Here is a 19,753-nt window from a genome sequence, read left to right as displayed (position 1 = left end):
AAACATGCCAGTATTGTTGTGAATATTATATTGCCTATCCCTAGTGTTAGGACTTTGGCAGCACAGTGGCTTGGTGGGTAGTGCTGTCGCCTCACAGCAAGAAGGTCCTGGGTTCAATTTCCATGTGGAGCTGTCTGGGTCCTTTCTGTGTGGAGTTTGTATGTTCTTCTGATGTCTGTGTGGATTTCCTCCTCCCACAGTACAAAGGCATGCAAGTGAGGTGAACTGGGGTGATGCTTTTTGTGCATTAGACACACTAATAAATTGGCCTTTCAGGAATGCCTATTCTAAACAAGAGTTTTAACAGATTCATTGAAAGGTGTGTGCACAATGTTTGTAATAAAGCAATATATGGGCTGTCATATGGAAGACTTTTTGGTTAAATCCTGCTGTGTTAGGCAGATTTAGAATCATTACAGAAAGTGATTTATATTTGATAAAACTGTCTAAAGTACCTGAAAACCACACAAAAGGTATTTAGAAAAGCTCAAATGAGAAAGTGAACTTAGCCTTTAAGGAACAAGTAGTACAACAGAGTATTTATAACAAGATTTCATTTGTAGGACATTCAAGGTGAAGACTTCTTGAGAGACCAACACAACACTAAAATGGGCATTTATGTCTTCGAACAAGACGTTGAAGCTTTTGGAGAATATTCTGGACAACATCAAATCTGTTGCACAAGCCTGTGCGGTAATACTCAGAGTAATCTATGCACTGAATTTGGCTTGACCAAAAGAGCTTAAGTCCTTGAGCAAATGGATGGATCAAAGCTCTCCCCTAAAGTTCTTGGTCTGAAGAACAAAACACTTGGGTAGTCAAATTAACGTTTGAACAACAATGAAGTCATGAAACAAGAATGGCTGTGATTGTCGACATCTCTTTAAATTGAGTTTGTTAGGGACATACTAATCTGTAAACATTTTCCAAAATGTCTTGTAAAAATTACATCATTAATGAATATGTTAAAACTGTAGACTGGTATCTTGTTTAATGGCAAACATGTTAAGGTAATTCTGTATTTGATTTGTTCTCTGCTATTGTCAGGTTGTGCACTCAACTCATTCATATTGAATGCATTAAAGCACCTTTTTTTCTGAGGGTAGTATTTTTTCTTAAGTGCAGTACAGCAGCACCTACAAAGTCTAATTTTATTTGATTTTATTTGTATTTTTATTTTGTTTTATTGACTAATATTCAACATTCTGTTTTTCTACATTGGTAAATCAGATCTTAAGATAATGCTAATAGGTGTGAGCATTTGGTGTTACTTAATAAAGTTACTTTGTTTAAATAAATTGTCAGTTAAATTTGTGATGTTTAATTTGGGAAAATTACACTACAAGTATGTAACATAATTAAGCTGAAGTGGCTAATAAACAATAAGTAAATGTAACTTAATGCATAAAAATTTCATAGTTTTCACTTAAAACAATAAGACTAAATCCAAATCATTTTATTAGGTATCCACAGTATGCACAATACTAATTACACACACTACTAATTTTAATGAATTTTTAGAAACTTCAGGAGCCATTCTTTCAGGAAGGGGTTCTGTAATGAGTTTATCTGGCATGGAGATTAGTGGCATGGCTTGGTTACAGGATCATGCCCTTCTGCCTTCTCAGTAGTGAGTGCAACCCTACACAGTCTTGATAGATTTTGCAGGCATGCTTGGATAGATTCTAAATAGGAAACATAAGGTTGATTAGTCTTGCTTTGTTTGATCGTAAAATCAATGTATCATCTACAATTGTGAGGACATACTGTATATGCCTGGATAGTCTGCAAGATTAAATGCTTTGTAAATTTATAGTACCATAAAAAACTGGGTTATAGAGGTAGATGGTAAGAAATATCCAGAGAGTGTCATGTGAAAGCAGCGTAGGATATTGTCCAAGGTGATTGGTAGGTGTCAAGATAAAAAAATGTGGTTTATATGCTTTTTTGAAGAAGGGTGACCTGTGGGAGGTTGTGTAGAAGTCGACAGTTGTGCAATAGTGTGTGGTTCAGTAAGCTCAATATAAATTGGTGTGTATGATATAGAATAATTAAAAATGTCCAGTATGAAAAAAGCAAGGTGTAGTTGCATTTAATGTTTTGTCTTGAGCTGGATAAATTAACTTGAACTGTTGGGGTATTGAAATGTCCTGAGGTGTAAACAGTTTTGAAAATAAATGGTGTTTATGGAATGCCAAGGAAGAGTGAGTATTCGAGAAAATATTAGGAATCATCACATTTGTACAACTGCCAATTCTGAGTAAATTTTTTGTTCCTACATGCAATTGAGACAGGAATATTGGCCCAGTAGATAAAAATTTAATTAGTAATCAAAGCTTTTACAGGGAATGTCCTAGTTCTGTGCTTGAAAACAACTTCTTAATAGGAAAGGTCATACGAGAACAGTCTGAGAACAGGAAGGCTACTGCAACCTAAAAAGTTAACAGTGGTGTACAGTAAGGCTTCTCAGAACCCTAATACAAATCATTATTTAAATGTCAAATCCTGTATGATTATGGTTGTTGACCTTGTTTCCTTTTAAAGACATGATGTACATCTTAAAATGGCTACTTCTAGCATTATATTATACAACAGTTAGTTCCGACCTTACAATCTGATTGGTTGAGAAGCGTTCTAAGCCTTTTCACACCACAACTGTATTACTCCGCTGATGAGTTGATGATCTATGGCACTCGCCTTTGGCTCATGCCTGCGACCGAATCACAGCCGTGATGTTATTCGCAATAACACACTCCCTCTCGTGTTCTATTGCTTAAATGCATCATATCATCTCAAACTGGTTACATGAACATGACAATGAATTAGGTGTGCTTTAACGTAGTCCTTTTATCTTTGGTATCCATAAAAGTTCTGAACTATGAAGAAGGTTATGATTTACTTCCTCTGGTCCTACAACACTTCAGAGGAATGTGGAGTATTATTTGTTTTTTTAAATCTAGAAAATGACCAAAAATGCCTTGATGTCAACATGTCTGTTTAAAAACCTAGTGAGCTGCCTTGCTGTCTATTGCCTATATAGGCAGCTGCCTAGAATTTTTTGTTAGTAATCAAAGCTTAGTAATTTAAGCTAACTTAGAATAGTCAGGTTATTCAGACGTGCTACTTAGACAGCGATTACAGTGATTCCATCAGTTTTCGCTTACTAAGCTAACGCAGTTAACCTCATGTCATTCAAACCATTGGGATGAGGTGGCACAACGTACTAGCATGTCAAAATACATCTCCCTCCGTGCACCATAAACAGTTAAATTGGCACTGACAAGCCAGAATTTACAAATAAATGACACGTTTATATGAATTAAAAATCAATGGTAATTTATTTATGTTTGAAAATAACTCCGTTCGTTGCTCCTCATTCATTTTTTGTGAGAAAAGTTGTGACACAGAATGCTGGGATTGCCTTCACCGCTAAGGCAGCATCAGATGCTTTCTCGTTATTCAGTCAAAATGCAGTTCAAGTTTAAGGTGCCTTACCAGACATCATTTTAAGGCATCTAGAAATTCGACAGCCTTCTTCTCGGGAGCATGCGTATGATGACGTAAACTGCTGTCTATGTAGAGAGCTCACTAGGTTTTCAGACACCCACTGTCTGTCTCTCTGTGTATGCCTTTGTGTTAATGGTACCTTTAAACATGCAAGTAACCTATGCACCCCCATACTATATACTGTAGATGCTGTCTTTTGCACCTTTACAGTCTAGATCAGTGGTGGGCAAACTACGGCCTGTTAGGCTGTTTAATCCGGCCCGCTGAGTATTTACAAAATTGTCCTACAACCGCATTAATTTCACCTTTTCCCTGCCATACCTTGCATTTCAATTGATTCCACTAGATGGCGCACGCCAAACACTACCGACCTTTGTTAAAGCCGAGTCTATCTGGTCTACACAGAGATACTCGTTTTTCACATTTGCCATCGCACTGAGCCCTACTACACCTTTGGAGTCGCCTATCACGCCAGCGTGATCTAACCACTTGGCTGGTTTAAAACGTCACACATAAACCATTAACTTATGTCGAAAGTGCTGCTTTAAATGATTAATTGGTTTTGTTTTGATGGCTATACACCAAAGCTGCGTCCGGAATCGCATACTTAGAGAGTATGTACTAGATTGGAGGAAGTATGCACTACTCTGCCAGTAAAAAAGTACATACTTCCAGTACAGAAGTATGCAGTATGCACACAACACTGCTACGCACTACATCCGCCATCTTTCCAACGTCAAGTGATGACGTGGGACGTGATGACGTAATATCACCATGGTTACAGACTCATTACAAACCCCACTCGCCAAACTTTTGGATATTTATCGTCTTTTTGTTATTAATTCGTCTTTAAAATGTTTTATTTTATTTATCTTACTTACACTTGTAAACAGAGGACCACTATCTTTCTTGTTTCTTATTACGCTTCGAACGCCTACGCAGCTCCAGTTGCATTATGGGATACATTAACGGACCGCAAGTGTGCATCGCTTGCATACTCAAACATGGCTGCCCAATAAGTAGGTCATCTGGGTACTTCTCGCGTACCTCTTTGTGTATACTATGTATTCGGACATACTAACCGCTCTCGCGTCCTCATTTCGCGTACTATTGAGTATGGAAGTATGCGATTCCGGACGCAGCCCAAGTATTTAATCATGAAAATAAAGGTTTGAATGTCACCAAAATTCGATACACTGGCAAAAAAGGGTAACCAACAACACTGTTCCCACTGAAACTGAATAAGGTAGGTGGGCAATCTTTATTTCTTAGATTTCACATGAGTTTCACATGTACAACCCCTGGCAAAAATTATGGAATCACCACTCTTGGAAGATGTTCTGTCAATTGTTTAATTTTGTAGAAAAAAAATAAATCACAGACATGCCACAAAACTATCATTTTTCAAAATGTCAACCTTCTGGCATTAAGAAACAATAAAAAAAGAAACAAATATAATAGTTGTGGTCAGTCACAATTGCTTTTTTTAGATCAAGTAGAGGAAAAAAATATGGAATCACTCAAATCTGAGGAAAAAATTATGGAATCACTCTGTAATTTGCAGTTTAAAAACAAAACATCTGCAGCAGATTAGATTTGCTAATTATTCTTCAGTTTAAAAAGAGTGCTCACACCTCGGAGAGCTGTTGCACAAAGCAGATTGTCATGAATCATGGTTCCAACACAAGATATGTCAGTTGAAACAAATGAGAGGATTATAAAACTCCTTCAAGAAGATAAATCATTGTGGAATGTCGCAAAAGATGTTGGTTGTTCCCAGTAAGCTGTGTTTAAAATCTGGACCAAGTACAAACAAAATGGGAAGGTTGTAAAAGGGAAGCATACTGGTAGACCAAGTAAGACATCAAAGCATCAAGATAGAAAACAAAGCAATATGTCTTGAAAACAGAAAATGCACAACAAAACAAATGAGAAACAAGTGGCCGGAAAGTGGAGTCAATGTCTGTGACTGAACTGTAAGAAATCACCTAAAAGAAATGGGATTTACATACAGAAAAGCCAAACAAAAGCCACCATTAACACCTAAAAAGAAAAGAACAAGGTTAAAGTAGGCTAAAGAAAAGCAATCGTGGACTGTGGGTGACTGGATAAAAGTGATCTTCAGTGATGAATCGCGAATCTGCATTGGGCAAGGTGATGATGCTGGAACTTTTGTTTGGTGTCTGTCCAATGAAATTTATGAAGATAACTGCCTAAAGAAAACATGTTAATTTCCACAGTTGTTGATGATATGGGCCTGCATGTCGGGTAAAGGCACAGGGGAGATGGTCTTCTATAAATGCCAAAGTCCACATTGAAATTTTGGACGCTTTTCTTATTCCATCAGTTGAAAGGATGTTTGGTGATGATGACTTCATTTTTCAAGATGATAATGCATCTTGCCATAGGGCAAAGGACGTGAAAACTTTCCTTCAAGAAAACATATAATGTCAATGGCATGGCCTGCAAATAGTCCGGATCTCAATCCATTTGAAAATCTCTGGTGGAAATTGAAGAAAATGGTCAATGACAAGGTTCCAACCTGCAAAGCTGATCTGGCAACAGCAAGAGACAGTTGAAGGCAGATTGATGAAGAATACTGTTTGTCATTAGTTAACTCCATGCCTCATAGAGTTTAAACCATTATAAAAGCCAGAGGTGGTGCAACAAAGTAATAATGGTGCAGTGTTTTCTAATGATTCCATAATTTTTTCCTCAGATTTGAGTGATTCCATATTTTTTTCCTCTACTTGATCTAAAAAAAAGCAATTGTGACTGACCACAACTATTATATTTGTTTCTTTTTTTATTGTTTCTTAATGCCAGAGGGTTGACAGTTTGAGAAATGATAGTTTTGTGGCATGTCTGTGATTTCTTTTTTTTCTACAAAATTAAACAATTGAAAGAACATCTTCCAAGAGTGGTGATTCCATAATTTTTGCCAGGGGTTGTAATTTATATTAGTTCCAAACCCCCACACCCACACCCACCCAGCCCATCTGTCAATTCTTAAAACCCAGTGTGGCCCAAAAAGTTTGCCCACCCCTTGGTTCTAGATGGTCCTTTCCATCTGTGCCATAAAGTACCTAATGTCCTTTTTTTCATAAAACATGCTAAAATATGGACTCATCTGACCACAGCATACATTTTCACTGTCTGAAAACATGGTGCAAGAAAAATTTATTTATGGTTCTTTTTGCATTACAGTGCTTTAGGTCGCATTTTTAATGCTGTGGCTAACTGTCTGACTTTGACTTAATAAACACCTGTTTTCTTTGGAGACTTCTTATGTTTGTTGAGCTTACATCAGTTTACGGTCAATGATGTAAGGGCTGAGAGGTGTCACATCTACTGGGCTTTTAGAAGAGGTATTGCCATTTCTTAGCATCAAGACTTTTATTAGCTATCCAACATTCTTGGCTGCAGGTTTAAGCTGAGTCATCCTGTTAACACTGGAGTAGCAGCAAGCAGGGTCACTCATTTAAAACTACAAGGACTTGTTAAAAACCCATTAGATATTGCCCCATGGACATATAGGTATAATAATGATTTTTCCTCAAGTAAATGGTGCCACTGCTGTTGGGTAAATAAATGAGGATGAGGCATGACTTTTGTTTAACCAAACCCATTTTAAGTGTTTTTTAAACAGCTGTAAAGGAAGTCATTTACACACTTGGTCTGTTTAAAAACCTAGTGAGCTGCCTTGCTTTCTACTTCCTACATAGGCAGCTGCCTAAGTAGAGAGAATTGTAATAAATCATCGACTAATAAGTCAGGTTATTCAGACGCGCTACTTAAACAGCGATTACATCAGTTTTCGCTGACTAAGCTAACACAGTTAGCCTCATATCATTCAAACCAATGGGCTGAGGCAGCACAACGAGCTAGTATGTCAACCAACATCTCTCTCAGTATACTGAAAACGATTATAGTCACTGACAAGCCCGAATTTGCAAATAAATGACACTTGTACACTTTTATACGAATTAAAAATCAATGATAATTTATTTAAATTTGAAAATAACTCTGTTCGTTGCTCTGCATTTGTCTGACATAATTTTTTTGTGAGAAAAGTTGTGCCACACTGAATGCTGGGATTGCCTTCACCGTTAAGGCAGCATCATATGCTTTCTCATTATTCAGTCAAAATACAGTTCAAATTTAAGGTACCTTACTAGACAGCATTTTAAGGCATCTAAGAGCCTTCTTATAGTCTTCGGGAGTACACGTAGGATGATGTAAAATGCTGTCTATGTAGAGAGCTCACTAGGTTTTCGAACACACCCACCATGTGTAATGGTCTGCATGTCATGCCAATCATCTATCTTAAGTCAAGCCTTTGTTTTAGCTTTATGTATACAAATTTACTGGCTTACAAACTGATTTTTATTTTTTGTTATACATTTTTTCCCATAAAACTTTCTTTTATGTATTGTCTTTCTTTAAGTTTAAGTATCTTTCTAAACCCCTTCTCTTTTTAACAATGCATTTTTCTATTTTCTTTGTTTATCTCACTGAAGGTCCCACTGCAAGCCTGGTGCTAATATCACCCCTCCACACACTCTCCCGGTCTTCCTTTTCGTCTCTTACATTTTATGTTCCACTGATAATCAGGGACGCATCCTCAGGTCTGACAAGCACAGGGACAGTCACAGTGTCAGTGTGTCCCTGTCTGAGAGGAGGTGCACAGGCTGGGGAAAAAGAAAAGCAGAGCCATGAGGAATGGGACAGGGAAACTGTTTGTCTGCTCCAACAATCCTCCCTGCCCTCTCCAGGACTCAGCACAGCTGCACTGCTGGCAATTTTGGCATGCGGAGCCACACTTCTGGGTAATTTATCTGTGCCTGCTGCTTGGTAAATTGAAATTCAGTGGTATCAGTTGAAGATTTTCTCTTTAGAGCACACTGCAATTTTATTACAGTAACAATGAGTAATACCACAGACAATATGCTCATCCATTTTTGTAAATAACTAAAATTTATTTTCACCTTTTTCTCCATTTTCATTCTTTCTCTAGCTGTCAGTGCTCTGTCTCTGGCCCTACGTAGACAAAAAAGAGACTCCCTTTCTCCTCTGGAAGAGGACGATGTGAGGGAAAACATTATCACATATGATGATGAGGGAGGTGGTGAAGCAGACACTGCTGCCTTTGACATCACAGCGCTTCAGAGTGCCCCCCACAGTGCTCACAGGGGATACCGCACCCTTGACAGCAGAAATATGTAAGTCAGTCTGGACTAAATTTGTGCTGACAGATTAGACAAGCAGGCTGTTCAGTATTTCTGCCTGGCTGGCATATGTTAATAGTGAAACAAATATACAATACTTTGTAAAAGTTTTTGCCCCTTCCCATTTTTTCTATTTTGGCATATTCGTCACACTTAAATGTTCCATAATAATCATCATAATATTGTAAATATTAGACAAAAATAACACAAGTAAACAGAAAATGCTTTTTAAATCATGATTTTATTTATTGAAGATAAATTGCTGCACTGCCTGCCCCCTGTAGATATTGCTACCTTAGCTACTGAATAAACAAGTTAATCAAATTAATCTGACAATTAACTAAACACATCAAGGCATGCCAGATCTGCTGAATCTGAATATCAACACAGTTGTAAACCTTCCCAGGGGTGGCCAGTCACCAGAATTTCATCAAGAACACATTGACCAGGGATCTAAAATACCACAAATAAACTTGAATGAACATCTAAAGAACTGCAGGCCTCACTTGCCTCAGTTAAAGTCAATTTACACAATTCCACTATAAGAAAGACACCTTCCATGAGTTGCAAAGCACAAGCCACTGCTGACCAAAAAGTACATAAATGCTTGTTTCATATTTGCCAAAACATCTAGATGACCCCTAAGATAGTTAGGATAGTATTCTGTGGACTGATGTCAAAGACAGAGGCGATTTAATCTGCCTGTGGGCCCAGGGGCTACAGATGCTTGTGGGCCCCCACGTATAGTTTTCATAAAATCAGTACACAACGCAAGACAACAGAGTGTTCAGTGGCAGCTCATGGGCCCCAGTACAATAAAAATAAAATAAAATAAATAAATATATATATATATATACAGTGTATCACAAAAGTGAGTACACCTCTCACATTTCTGCAAATATTTCATTATATCTTTTCATGGGACAACACTATAGACATGAAACTTGGATATAACTTAGAGTAGTCAGTGTACAGCTTGTATAGCAGTGTAGATTTACTGTCTTCTGAAAATAACTCAACACACAGCCATTAATGTCTAAATAGCTGGCAACATAAGTGAGTACACCCCACAGTGAACATGTCCAAATTGTGCCCAAATGTGTCGTTGTCCCTCCCTGGTGTCATGTGTCAAGTTCCCAGGTGTAAATAGGGAGCAGGGCTGTTAAATTTGGTGTTTTGGGTACAATTCTCTCATACTGGCCACTGGATATTCAACATGGCACCTCATGGCAAAGAACTCTCTGAGGATGTGAGAAATAGAATTGTTGCTCTCCACAAAGATGGCCTGGGCTATAAGAAGATTGCTAACACCCTGAAACTGAGCTACAGCATGGTGGCCAAGGTCATACAGCGGTTTTCCAGGACAGGTTCCACTCGGAACAGGCTTCGCCAGGGTCGACCAAAGAAGTTGAGTCCACGTGTTCGGCATCATATCCAGAGGTTGGCTTTAAAAAATAGACACATGAGTGCTGCCAGCATTGCTGCAGAGGTTGAAGACGTGGGAGGTCAGCCTGTCAGTGCTCAGACCATACGCCGCACACTGCATCAACTCGGTCTGCATGGTCGTCATCCCAGAAGGAAGCTGACGCACAAGAAAGCCCGCAAACAGTTTGCTGAAGACAAGCAGTCCAAGAACATGGATTACTGGAATGCCCTGTGGTCTGACGAGACCAAGATAAACTTGTTTGGCTCAGATGGTGTCCAGCATGTGTGGCGGCGCCCTGGTGAGAAGTACCAAGACAACTGTATCTTGCCTACAGTCAAGCATGGTGGTGGTAGCATCATGGTCTTGGGCTGCATGAGTGTTGCTGGCACTGGGGAGCTGCAGTTCATTGAGGGAAACATGAATTCCAACATGTACTGTGACATTCTGAAACAGAGCATGATCCCCTCCCTTCGAAAACTGGGCCTCATGGCAGTTTTCGAACAGAATAACGACCCCAAACACAACCTCCAAGATGACAACTGCCTTGCTGAGGAAGCTGAAGGTAAAGGTGATGGACTAAACCCAATTGAGCACCTGTGGCGCATCTTATGTTGCCAGCCATTTAGACATTAATGGCTGTGTGTTGAGTTATTTTCAGAAGACAGTAAATCTACACTGCTATACAAGTTGTACACTGACTACTCTAAGTTATATCCAAGTTTCATGTCTATAGTGTTGTCCCATGAAAAGATATAATGAAATATTTGCAGAAATGTGAGGGGTGTACTCACTTTTGTGATACACTGTATATAGTCTAGTAACGTTAAGCAGGTTACACAGATTCCCAAAATCCCTTGCTGTGCACTCACTGTGTAGTGTGATTACATGCATTCTGATATTTTATTGTCTTTTAGTTATTTTTATATTTTACTTAACGAAAACATTGCCGTGTTTTTTTTACTTTCGTTATCGCGGCACTTTACCGCTAGCATTAGCCACTTGCTTCCGTAGAGGGTCGGCTCACCTAGCCGCTGTCCGGTGGGGATGTTACGGGTCTATTGCTTTGCGGTGGTGGAGGTGTGGGAATAAACACACACGACAGGGTAGAGTCACTTTAACTGTTTAGTCAGGACTTCAATGAGCATTACAGCACTTTAGATCGCCTAGTTCCAGAACCCGAACTTCAATGCTGGAACCATAAGGCGAGTCTCATATACAAAACTAACTGCAGAACGTCCGAACGGACATGTATAAACCTGGTGCTGCATTCTGATTGGCTGAGCTGAATGTCACTCACATACTAGCTCTAACGTTCACGTTGCTTAACTGAAACCACCAATCAGAATTACGGCAGCTCGTTTATCTGGCCAATCAACAGTCAGAAATATGAATAACGCGTAAATGATTTTGTAAGCTTCCCCATTCTTATTAACCAAAATAACTAACAAAATAAATAAAAAATAAAACAGCCAATCCGGGGCCCTCAATTATTCGGGGCCCCTGGGCTGAAGCCCAGGTAAGCCCGTGCATTAAATCGCCCCTGGTCAAAGGTAAAACATTTGAAATAATATGGGTCCCATTACGTCTGGTGTAAAGCTAACATAACATAAGAAAATCATACCAACAGTCAAACCTGTGTGTTGGCCTTGGGCTGCTTTGCTTTCGCAGGACCTGGATGACTTGTCATAACTGATGGAACCATGAATCCTGAAGAAGTATGTCTGCCCATCAGTGTGTGATCTAAAGTTTGTGATCTTAAGTTTATTTGAGTTATGCAGGAGGACAATGATCCAAAGCACACAAGCAAGTTCACATAAGTATGGCTAAAAGAAACAAATTTAATGTTTTTAGTAGTGGCTGATTCAAAATCCTGACTTGAGGGCCAAAGTTCCTCCACAGCTATAAAAAAAGACTACTCACAAGTTATTCCAAACATTACCTTGCAGTTGTTACTGCCAAAGGTGGCACAACCAGTTATTAGGTTTATCGGGGCAGTTACTGTTTAACTAATTTGTGTTCTCTTTATCCTGTATTAAAATTTGTCGGAAGATCTGAAACATTTAAATGTGACAAATGGGCAAACATAGAACAAATTAGTTGAGTGACAAATACTTTTCACATCACAGTAAATATGTTGTATATAGACACCATACTGTGGATAATAATATGACTCTTATTGTCTAGACGCTACTCTCAGCGTGGCCAAGATAAATCACAAACATACAGCAACTGGACCCAATCAGCAGCTCTGGACAGTGGACAGTACCCCAGCCATGCTCCACTTTACAGTGGTCTGTGTTACAGCAGCCAGACTCTCCCTGTGGTTCGTCGTTCACAGGGTCCCTACGAGTCTAGTCTGGCTGAACTAGGATATCACTTTCCTGGAGGTCAGCTAGATCATTCACTCGTAATACAGAATAAAGGAGCAATGGTGTCTACAGGGGCCTTGTACATGGGACCTGGAGAAAGAAGCTACAGCTCCAAAGAAATAGCTACACCCCAAGATGGAGCCACCATATCTGAAGAAGAAACGCCACAAAAACATGATTCCAAGGATGATTTGGGCAGTAATGCCCAGCTAAGCCAAGATCTGAACTGGGTAAACAAGTTTCTGCTTTTAATAAATTTGAAATTTATTAGCTTACACATTAACACACTGGCCCTATTAACCCTCTACTGCACACATTATTATCCCATCATGGAAACATTTTTTACAGTGTTTATCACTTAAAATTAATACATATTTAATTTTTGTCTTTTAAAAAACATTTTTAAGGGGTTCTTTTGGTACGTTGCCATATGGTAACACTATGCAACAACGAATATGGTATATTCATATTTTTTGATGTGCAACATGAAATTTTATAGATCATACAACTTACTTTTATTCACATTTTTCCCATTTACATTTTCAGCATTTAGCAGATGCTTTTATCCAAAGCGACTTACAGAACTAAGACAGTATACATTCTAAGCAATTGAGGGTTAAGGGCCTTGCTTAAGGGCCCAACAGTGGCAGCATGGCAGAGGTGGGGCTTGAACCAGCGACCTTTTGATTACTAGTCCAGTTCCTTAACCCGCTAGGTTACAACTGTCTTTTTATGAATTTAATTATTTTCACTGGAAAAATGTTAAAACCATCAGAAACTGTCAGTGTACAGTATACATAAGTGTAAGAATAACAATTTTATCGAAAAATGAATTGATTGTCCTTATTGAAAATATACCAAAAAGGTATACATGTGCATGCAGGCATATGTCAGTGTGAAAGCTCTTGAAGCAGTTTTTCTCCTTGGTAAGGCAGAGGTACACTTTGCACTTAGAGCAATTCACCCTGATGATGCCTTTGCAGCCAGATTTTTGTGCCTTCCTCTTGCTGCGACCATCTCTGGTCAGTACAGTCCAGACGCATGCTGCTTTGTGGAACAGGCGCAGCTAGTCATCTGTGACACTTCTCTTTAAGACAGAACTCAACACTTTGAGACGTCTCCCTTTTCGTTTGCTGGACCTCTTATTTTGCCATGTAAGACAGTCTGCCACACTTATCTTGAAGTCAAGCAAGCTAGACTCACTTTCTTCAGGAGGAATAGCCACCTGTGCCCTGTTTTCAGCCATATTTTCAGCCCTCTTTTTAGCCTTGACATAAAGCATTGATAGGTTCATGTTCTAAACAAAAGAATACATTTATCATTTTAAAAACACAAGTCCATCATTCCATTCATATATCAATCTGTCTAGGTCTCTTGTGTAAAAGTTCAAGGATATTCAGGTGTCAGTAACTAGAGAATACACTGGCTGCACTCCATTGTTGCACAATGTTGCTGTTTGACTCCATACCTAATTTATTGAATCAAAAGACAATAATTTTGTATAAACTAGATTTGCATGATTAAAACCAGATCATAACTTAGCACAGATTTAAGTCTTTTTAAATGCTGCAAATATATGCATAAGAGAATTAAAACGCCTAGGGATTTAAAAGGGACATCATTCTGCCTCTGGGGCAGTCTGCACTCCTAGGGCAGTTCCATCATAAGGCCCAAAAACTCCCAGCAGGAAGTAAATGTGCTGACATTGCACACCACCATAAAATATCAATTTCACCTGCTTTGTTGCAAATGAAACAACAGGTACATAAGAAGGTTTGCTGTAGCTTAAGAGCACAGGGGCCATTACACAAGGAGAGCTGGATAGGACTGGTATCTGCTTCATTGTAAAAGGTGGAACAGGTGGAGTATTGCCAGATCCCTACAAAATGACCCCCAACAGGCTACTGGTGTGCATGTTTCTGACCAAACTGTCAGAAACAAACTCCATGAGGATAACATGATGCCCCGACATCTTCTAGTTGGACCTGTACTCACAGCCCAGCACCATGCAGTTTGATAGGCATTTGAGATAAAACACCAGAATTGCTGCACAGTTTCCTTTACAGATAAGAGCAGGTTCACGATGAACATGTGACAGAAGTCTGGAGACACCATGGTGAACATTATGCTGCCTGGAACATCATCCAGCATGACCAGTTTGTCGATGGGTCAGTGATGGTCTGGGGATGAACATTAGTGAGGGGTCTCACAAACCTTTAAATGATAGCCAACTGTACCCTGACTGCTATTAGGTAACGGGATGAAATCCTCAGAGTCATTGTCAGACTAATGCCCGGCTTTATGTGGCCAAAGTGTGTAGGCAGTTCAGTTAAGAGAAACTGACACATTATTTAGCATCAATCACCTCTGTGCCCCCTCTGCCAGCCAAAAATGGCAAAGCAGAAGGCCCCGACTCCTATGTCACTTACTGCCAAATTAATTCAGCAGATAAGCCATGTTACAGTACCATTACATACATTACAATAAAACATCAGAATGGTACGGCTTCTCTGTCTTGATAAGTATAAACATATCAGCACAAGGCAATTACATACAAACTGTAATCAGTAATAGATTGTAGCTCATGTATTGAAACAGGCAGTGTCTGTAAAACTACCACAAACTGTCATGTTTCACTCACACATTAATTTAAATATTAAGAGTAGCTGATTACACAAATTTAGTGTGACCCTGCCTTTTATAAACTATATAATATAGTGTATAGAGTTTATTTTTTTAAAATTCATGATTAAATTAAACATTCTGCTAAGTTAATGTCTAACTGAACCCATGTTAGCTTAATTTATGTGAAATTATCACCACTTTGTTTGGAATGTGATTCCACAGAGCATATTTATTTTAGTTTTTGGACTCAAGTCTATATTTTGGGGTTGACTCTCACTTCTCAATGCCTAAGATTAGAAATTTTGTGTTTCCAAGTACTTTAGGTTTGGCATGTGTACATTTAATTGAAAAGTTTAGTGTTCATTTGTGGTCTTCTGCTACTGGGTCAAAAATAGTTAAAGTATTTAAAATGTATTTAAAACTAGTAACTTGACTACAAACCAGAAGGATTGGAACATTTTGTTAAATGCAATACAAATCTATAAATAAGAATACAATTGAAGTCATAAGTTTACATACACCTTAGTATATGGGGAACAAAACTCAAAATTGTCCGTGAAATTGTTTTTTTTTTTCCGTAATTTCTAAGGTATATTCCAATTTCACATTCCTACTGTTTGGTTAGTTAGGATCTTTACTAATAATAATAATACTAGAATGATTACTACAATTAACTACAGTGATTTATTTCTTTTATCACATGTCCAGTCTCTCACTAGGTATCAAATACTAACCATGTTTACATACACTTGGTTGGTATTTTGTATCATTGCCTTTGAATTATTTAACTTCAATTTAACATTGCTGAAATGTTGGCACATTCCTCCTGACAGAACTGGTGTTACTGAGTCAGGTTTGCAGACACATGCTTTTTAGTTCTTTCCGCACATTTTCTCTGAGATAGAGGTCAGTGCTTTGTAATGGCCACACTATTACCTTTACTTTGTTGTCCTTAAGCCATTTTGCCACAACTTTGAAAATATGCTTGAGGTCATTGCTCATTTGGAAGACATATTTGTGCTCAAGTTTTAACTTTCTGGATTCTTCAGTATAAAATTATACATAATTTTCCTTCCTCATAATTCCATCTAATTTGTGAAGTGCACCAGTCGCTCCTGCAGCCAAGCACCCCCACAATATGATGCTGCCAACCCTGCACTTAATGGTTGAAATGGTGTTTTTTGGCTTAGAGCCTCCCCCTTTTCTTGCATACATAACAATAGTCATTGTGGCCAGACAGTTCCATTTCATCAGACCAGAAGACATTTCTCCAAAAAGTACTTTTGTATATGTTTACTCCACAAAACCCATCTCCTTAATGAACAGTGGGGTGACTACATGGTCTCATGATGTTTAAACTTGCATATAGGGGTATTAAATGCACATGCAATTTGGTGTATGTAAACTTCTGACCCACTGGGGGGGGGAATTATTATTATTTAGCTTATGCATTTTCTCCCCTTTTTCAGCGTGTCCAATTGCCCGATTGCGTTATGCCTCCTCTCCACCAATGACGATCCCTGCTCTGATTGAGGAGAATGAAGCTAACCCATGCCTCCCCTGCATCTTATCACCTACACTTTGACGAGTGCAGTGCAGCTCAGCGTTGTGTACGGAGAGACACACCCTGAGAGCACTCTTTTCTCATCTCTGTGCAGGCGCCATCAATCAGCCAGCAGAGTAATTGCACCAGTCATGTGAGAGAGACCCCATCCGGCTTAGTCCCACCCATATCTAAACAACAGGCCAATCGTTGTTCACTTAGCCGGCAGGCAGAGCTGAGATTCGATACGATGTATTCGAGATCCCAGCTCTGGTTCCAGCATGTGTTTTTACCGCTGCGCCGCCTGACCGACCCGACCCACTGGAATTTTGATATAGTGAATTATAAGAAAAATGATCTGTTTATTTGTTGGACGAAAAAAAATGCCTGTATCATGTACAAGGTAGATGTTCTAAACAACTTGCTAAAACTATAGTTTGTTGACACAGAATATGTGAACAGGATAAATATGAGTTCATCCTGACTAATATATTTTTTAAATGACTTCAACCCAAGTGTATGTTTGTAAATATAAACAAATGTTACATTTAATGCTTGCACCACACTGAAAAAAGTTGGGACAGGGCAAAATAAGAATAAAATGTTTACAGAATATTCATGTTACATCATTTCCTAGGGCGGCATGGTGGCTCAGTGGGTAGCACTGTTGCCTCACAGCAAAAAGGTCCTGGGTTCGATCCCCAGGTGGGGTGGCCCGGGTCCTTTCTGTGTGGAGTTTGCATGTTCTCCCTGTGTCTGCGTGGGTTTTCTCTGGGAGCTCTGGTTTCCTGCCACAGTAGAAGGACATGCAAGGAATTGATGATACAAAAATTGTCCATGACTGTGTTTGACATTAAAACTTGTGAACTGATTAATCTTGTGTAATGAGTAACTACAGTTTCTCTTTAATATAATCAAGAGTGTAAAACATAAGATTAAAATTCTAATAAATAAATAAATAAAACATAATTTCCTACATTTCATAAGAAGCTGAGGAAGTGATAGCAGGTGAGGGTATCACAAGATCACGAAGGTTCAGTCTTTGCAAGGAAAGAAGGGTCATGGCTCACCACTTTGTGCCAAATGTTGTGGGAGGATTGTCAGTTCAAATTTAGATACTTTAAATACTTTACTTTTTTTTAATTTAGCATACATATTAAAAATCTGTGAAATTGTAGTCCATACATGGCAAGGCCAGAAATCACTGCTGAATGATTGTGACCTTTGAGCCTGCAATGCAACTGTCATGCTACTGTGATAGCCACATGGTATTATTTTCTCAATCGCTGTCACTTAGCAGTCTTCCAATGCATAAAAAATGTGTGTTGTGGTTAGATGACCTGTTCTGTGAAAACAAAGTTTAAAATATGTATGCCAAAGGAAAAAAAATGACCATCCAGACTGTTACTATCAAAAGCTGCAAAAGCTGGTATCAAATGGGGGTGCATCAGTGCCCACGACATGGGAGACGTGTGAAGGCATATTTTGGGATTTTAAAGGGACATACACTGCCATCAAGGCAACATTTATGGTATTTCATAATGGTATTTCAGCAAGACATTTTGCATGTGCTATGTGCACAGCTTGGTAGGACACAGAGCTTGTGAGCTTGACTAGCCTGAAGTCCAGATCTGTCTTATATTGAAAATGTATGGTGCATCATGAATAGGAGAATCAGACAACAGCAACCATGGACTGTTAAGCATCTGAAGTCTTGTATCAAATTCTACTTGCAGAACTGCAACAATTAATATTCTTAGTTCTCAAACATCACCTTTAATGGGAAAATTGATGTAGCACAGTGGTAAGCATGCCTTGCTCCCAATTTGAGTGTGTTCTAGGAAAAATCTAAATTTGTTTATATTTACAAAATACAATTTCTGTATTGCCATTATATGCTAACTACTTTGTCTGCTTTTTAATACCTCTGATCTCTTTTATTTTTCCATAATTTTCCCTAAAGAGCCGTAGGCTCATCCTAACCCACTCTGACCTTCTTGCTCCCTCCCATCCCCAACAGGTGCAGTCAGATTTGGCCCCTCGTGAATTGGTGCTGACCCGCTCAGGCTCACTGGCACAGCCTGTCGTTTCACGTGGATGGGTGTGCGATTCGGCCATGATACCTGAGACAGGGTGGCGGTCCTCACATGGTCAACTTTCACCAAAAAAGAATGCAGTTGGATCCATGGATGTCACAAATGGTACAAACAATACCATGCCATTTCTCAGCTGCAGTTATGCCACCTTTCTGCAGGGTGAACAGCAGAAGGATGACATAGGCAGCTTAGGCCAAGGAGGTTTGGAAATGGGAAGTAGTTTTATGATGGCAAGGTCAGAGGGAGGAATTCCACTGTGCATCCCAGAGGGCAAACAATTAATGAATGACTGGCAGGACCAGAAGGGATTGGGGGGTTATGGCCTGGTCAGAAGAGATATGGTGCCCCAGCTGCTGCCCCACCCTGGACAAGGTCGTGGGGCATTTAGTCGGATTCTAGGATATGGAGGAGCTTGGCCCACTGTGCATGAGGCAGTTGGAAGAAACAGGCCAAGAGGAGGTAGTCAGTCTCTGGCTTTAAGAGTGGGCGAGTTTCTACGGCTACGCCTGGCACAGGTGACCTTTGATCCGACTCAGCCACCATATGACTCTGTGCAAGTGTATGGGTTGGAGGGCACAGGGTCAAGAGCTGGATCACTTAGTTCCCTAGAAAGCGAGGGAGACAAAGAAGCCAACATCGAGGAGTGGGGTGGTGCACTGGAAGACTGGGGTCCAAGGTTTCACAAACTAGCCCAACTTTTCCAAGAGAGGGAGAAAGAGGACAAAACTGAAAAGGAAAAGGGGAAGGCAAAAGAAGTAGCCCAAAAACAAAATGATAAAAAGAAAGAAGAGAAGGAGGAGTAATTTGGAAATGGAAGGAAAGACAAAGACTGAAATTAGAGAGTGGGTAGTGGTTGAAAGAGAAGTGGGATTAAATAGCATCCAGTGCCAAATTATTGGAGAGAGAAAGAGAGCGCAACATGATTGATGCAATTTAAAGCAATAAGTGTTGAGAAGCAG

General features: G+C 39.3%; 1 protein-coding gene across 1 annotated transcript in view; it reads left to right on the top strand.

The window, feature by feature from the left end:
- LOC134311870 (cadherin-24) overlaps positions 1-19,753 on the top strand; it is a 104,318-nt gene extending 84,565 nt beyond the window's left edge. The window contains exons 10-14 of the mRNA XM_062993516.1: positions 8,028-8,336; positions 8,525-8,729; positions 12,346-12,760; positions 13,414-13,467; positions 18,662-19,753. Coding sequence (XP_062849586.1) covers positions 8,028-8,336; positions 8,525-8,729; positions 12,346-12,760; positions 13,414-13,467; positions 18,662-19,597 — 1,919 coding nt within the window. The 3' untranslated portion in view covers positions 19,598-19,753. The remainder of the gene's footprint in view (positions 1-8,027; positions 8,337-8,524; positions 8,730-12,345; positions 12,761-13,413; positions 13,468-18,661) is intronic.

Source organism: Trichomycterus rosablanca, chromosome 4 (genome assembly GCF_030014385.1).
Source record: "Trichomycterus rosablanca isolate fTriRos1 chromosome 4, fTriRos1.hap1, whole genome shotgun sequence".
Classification (NCBI taxonomy): Eukaryota; Metazoa; Chordata; class Actinopteri; order Siluriformes; family Trichomycteridae; genus Trichomycterus; species Trichomycterus rosablanca.
Note: the sequence above shows the minus strand (reverse complement) of the source record. Positions and strands in the feature narration are given on the sequence as shown.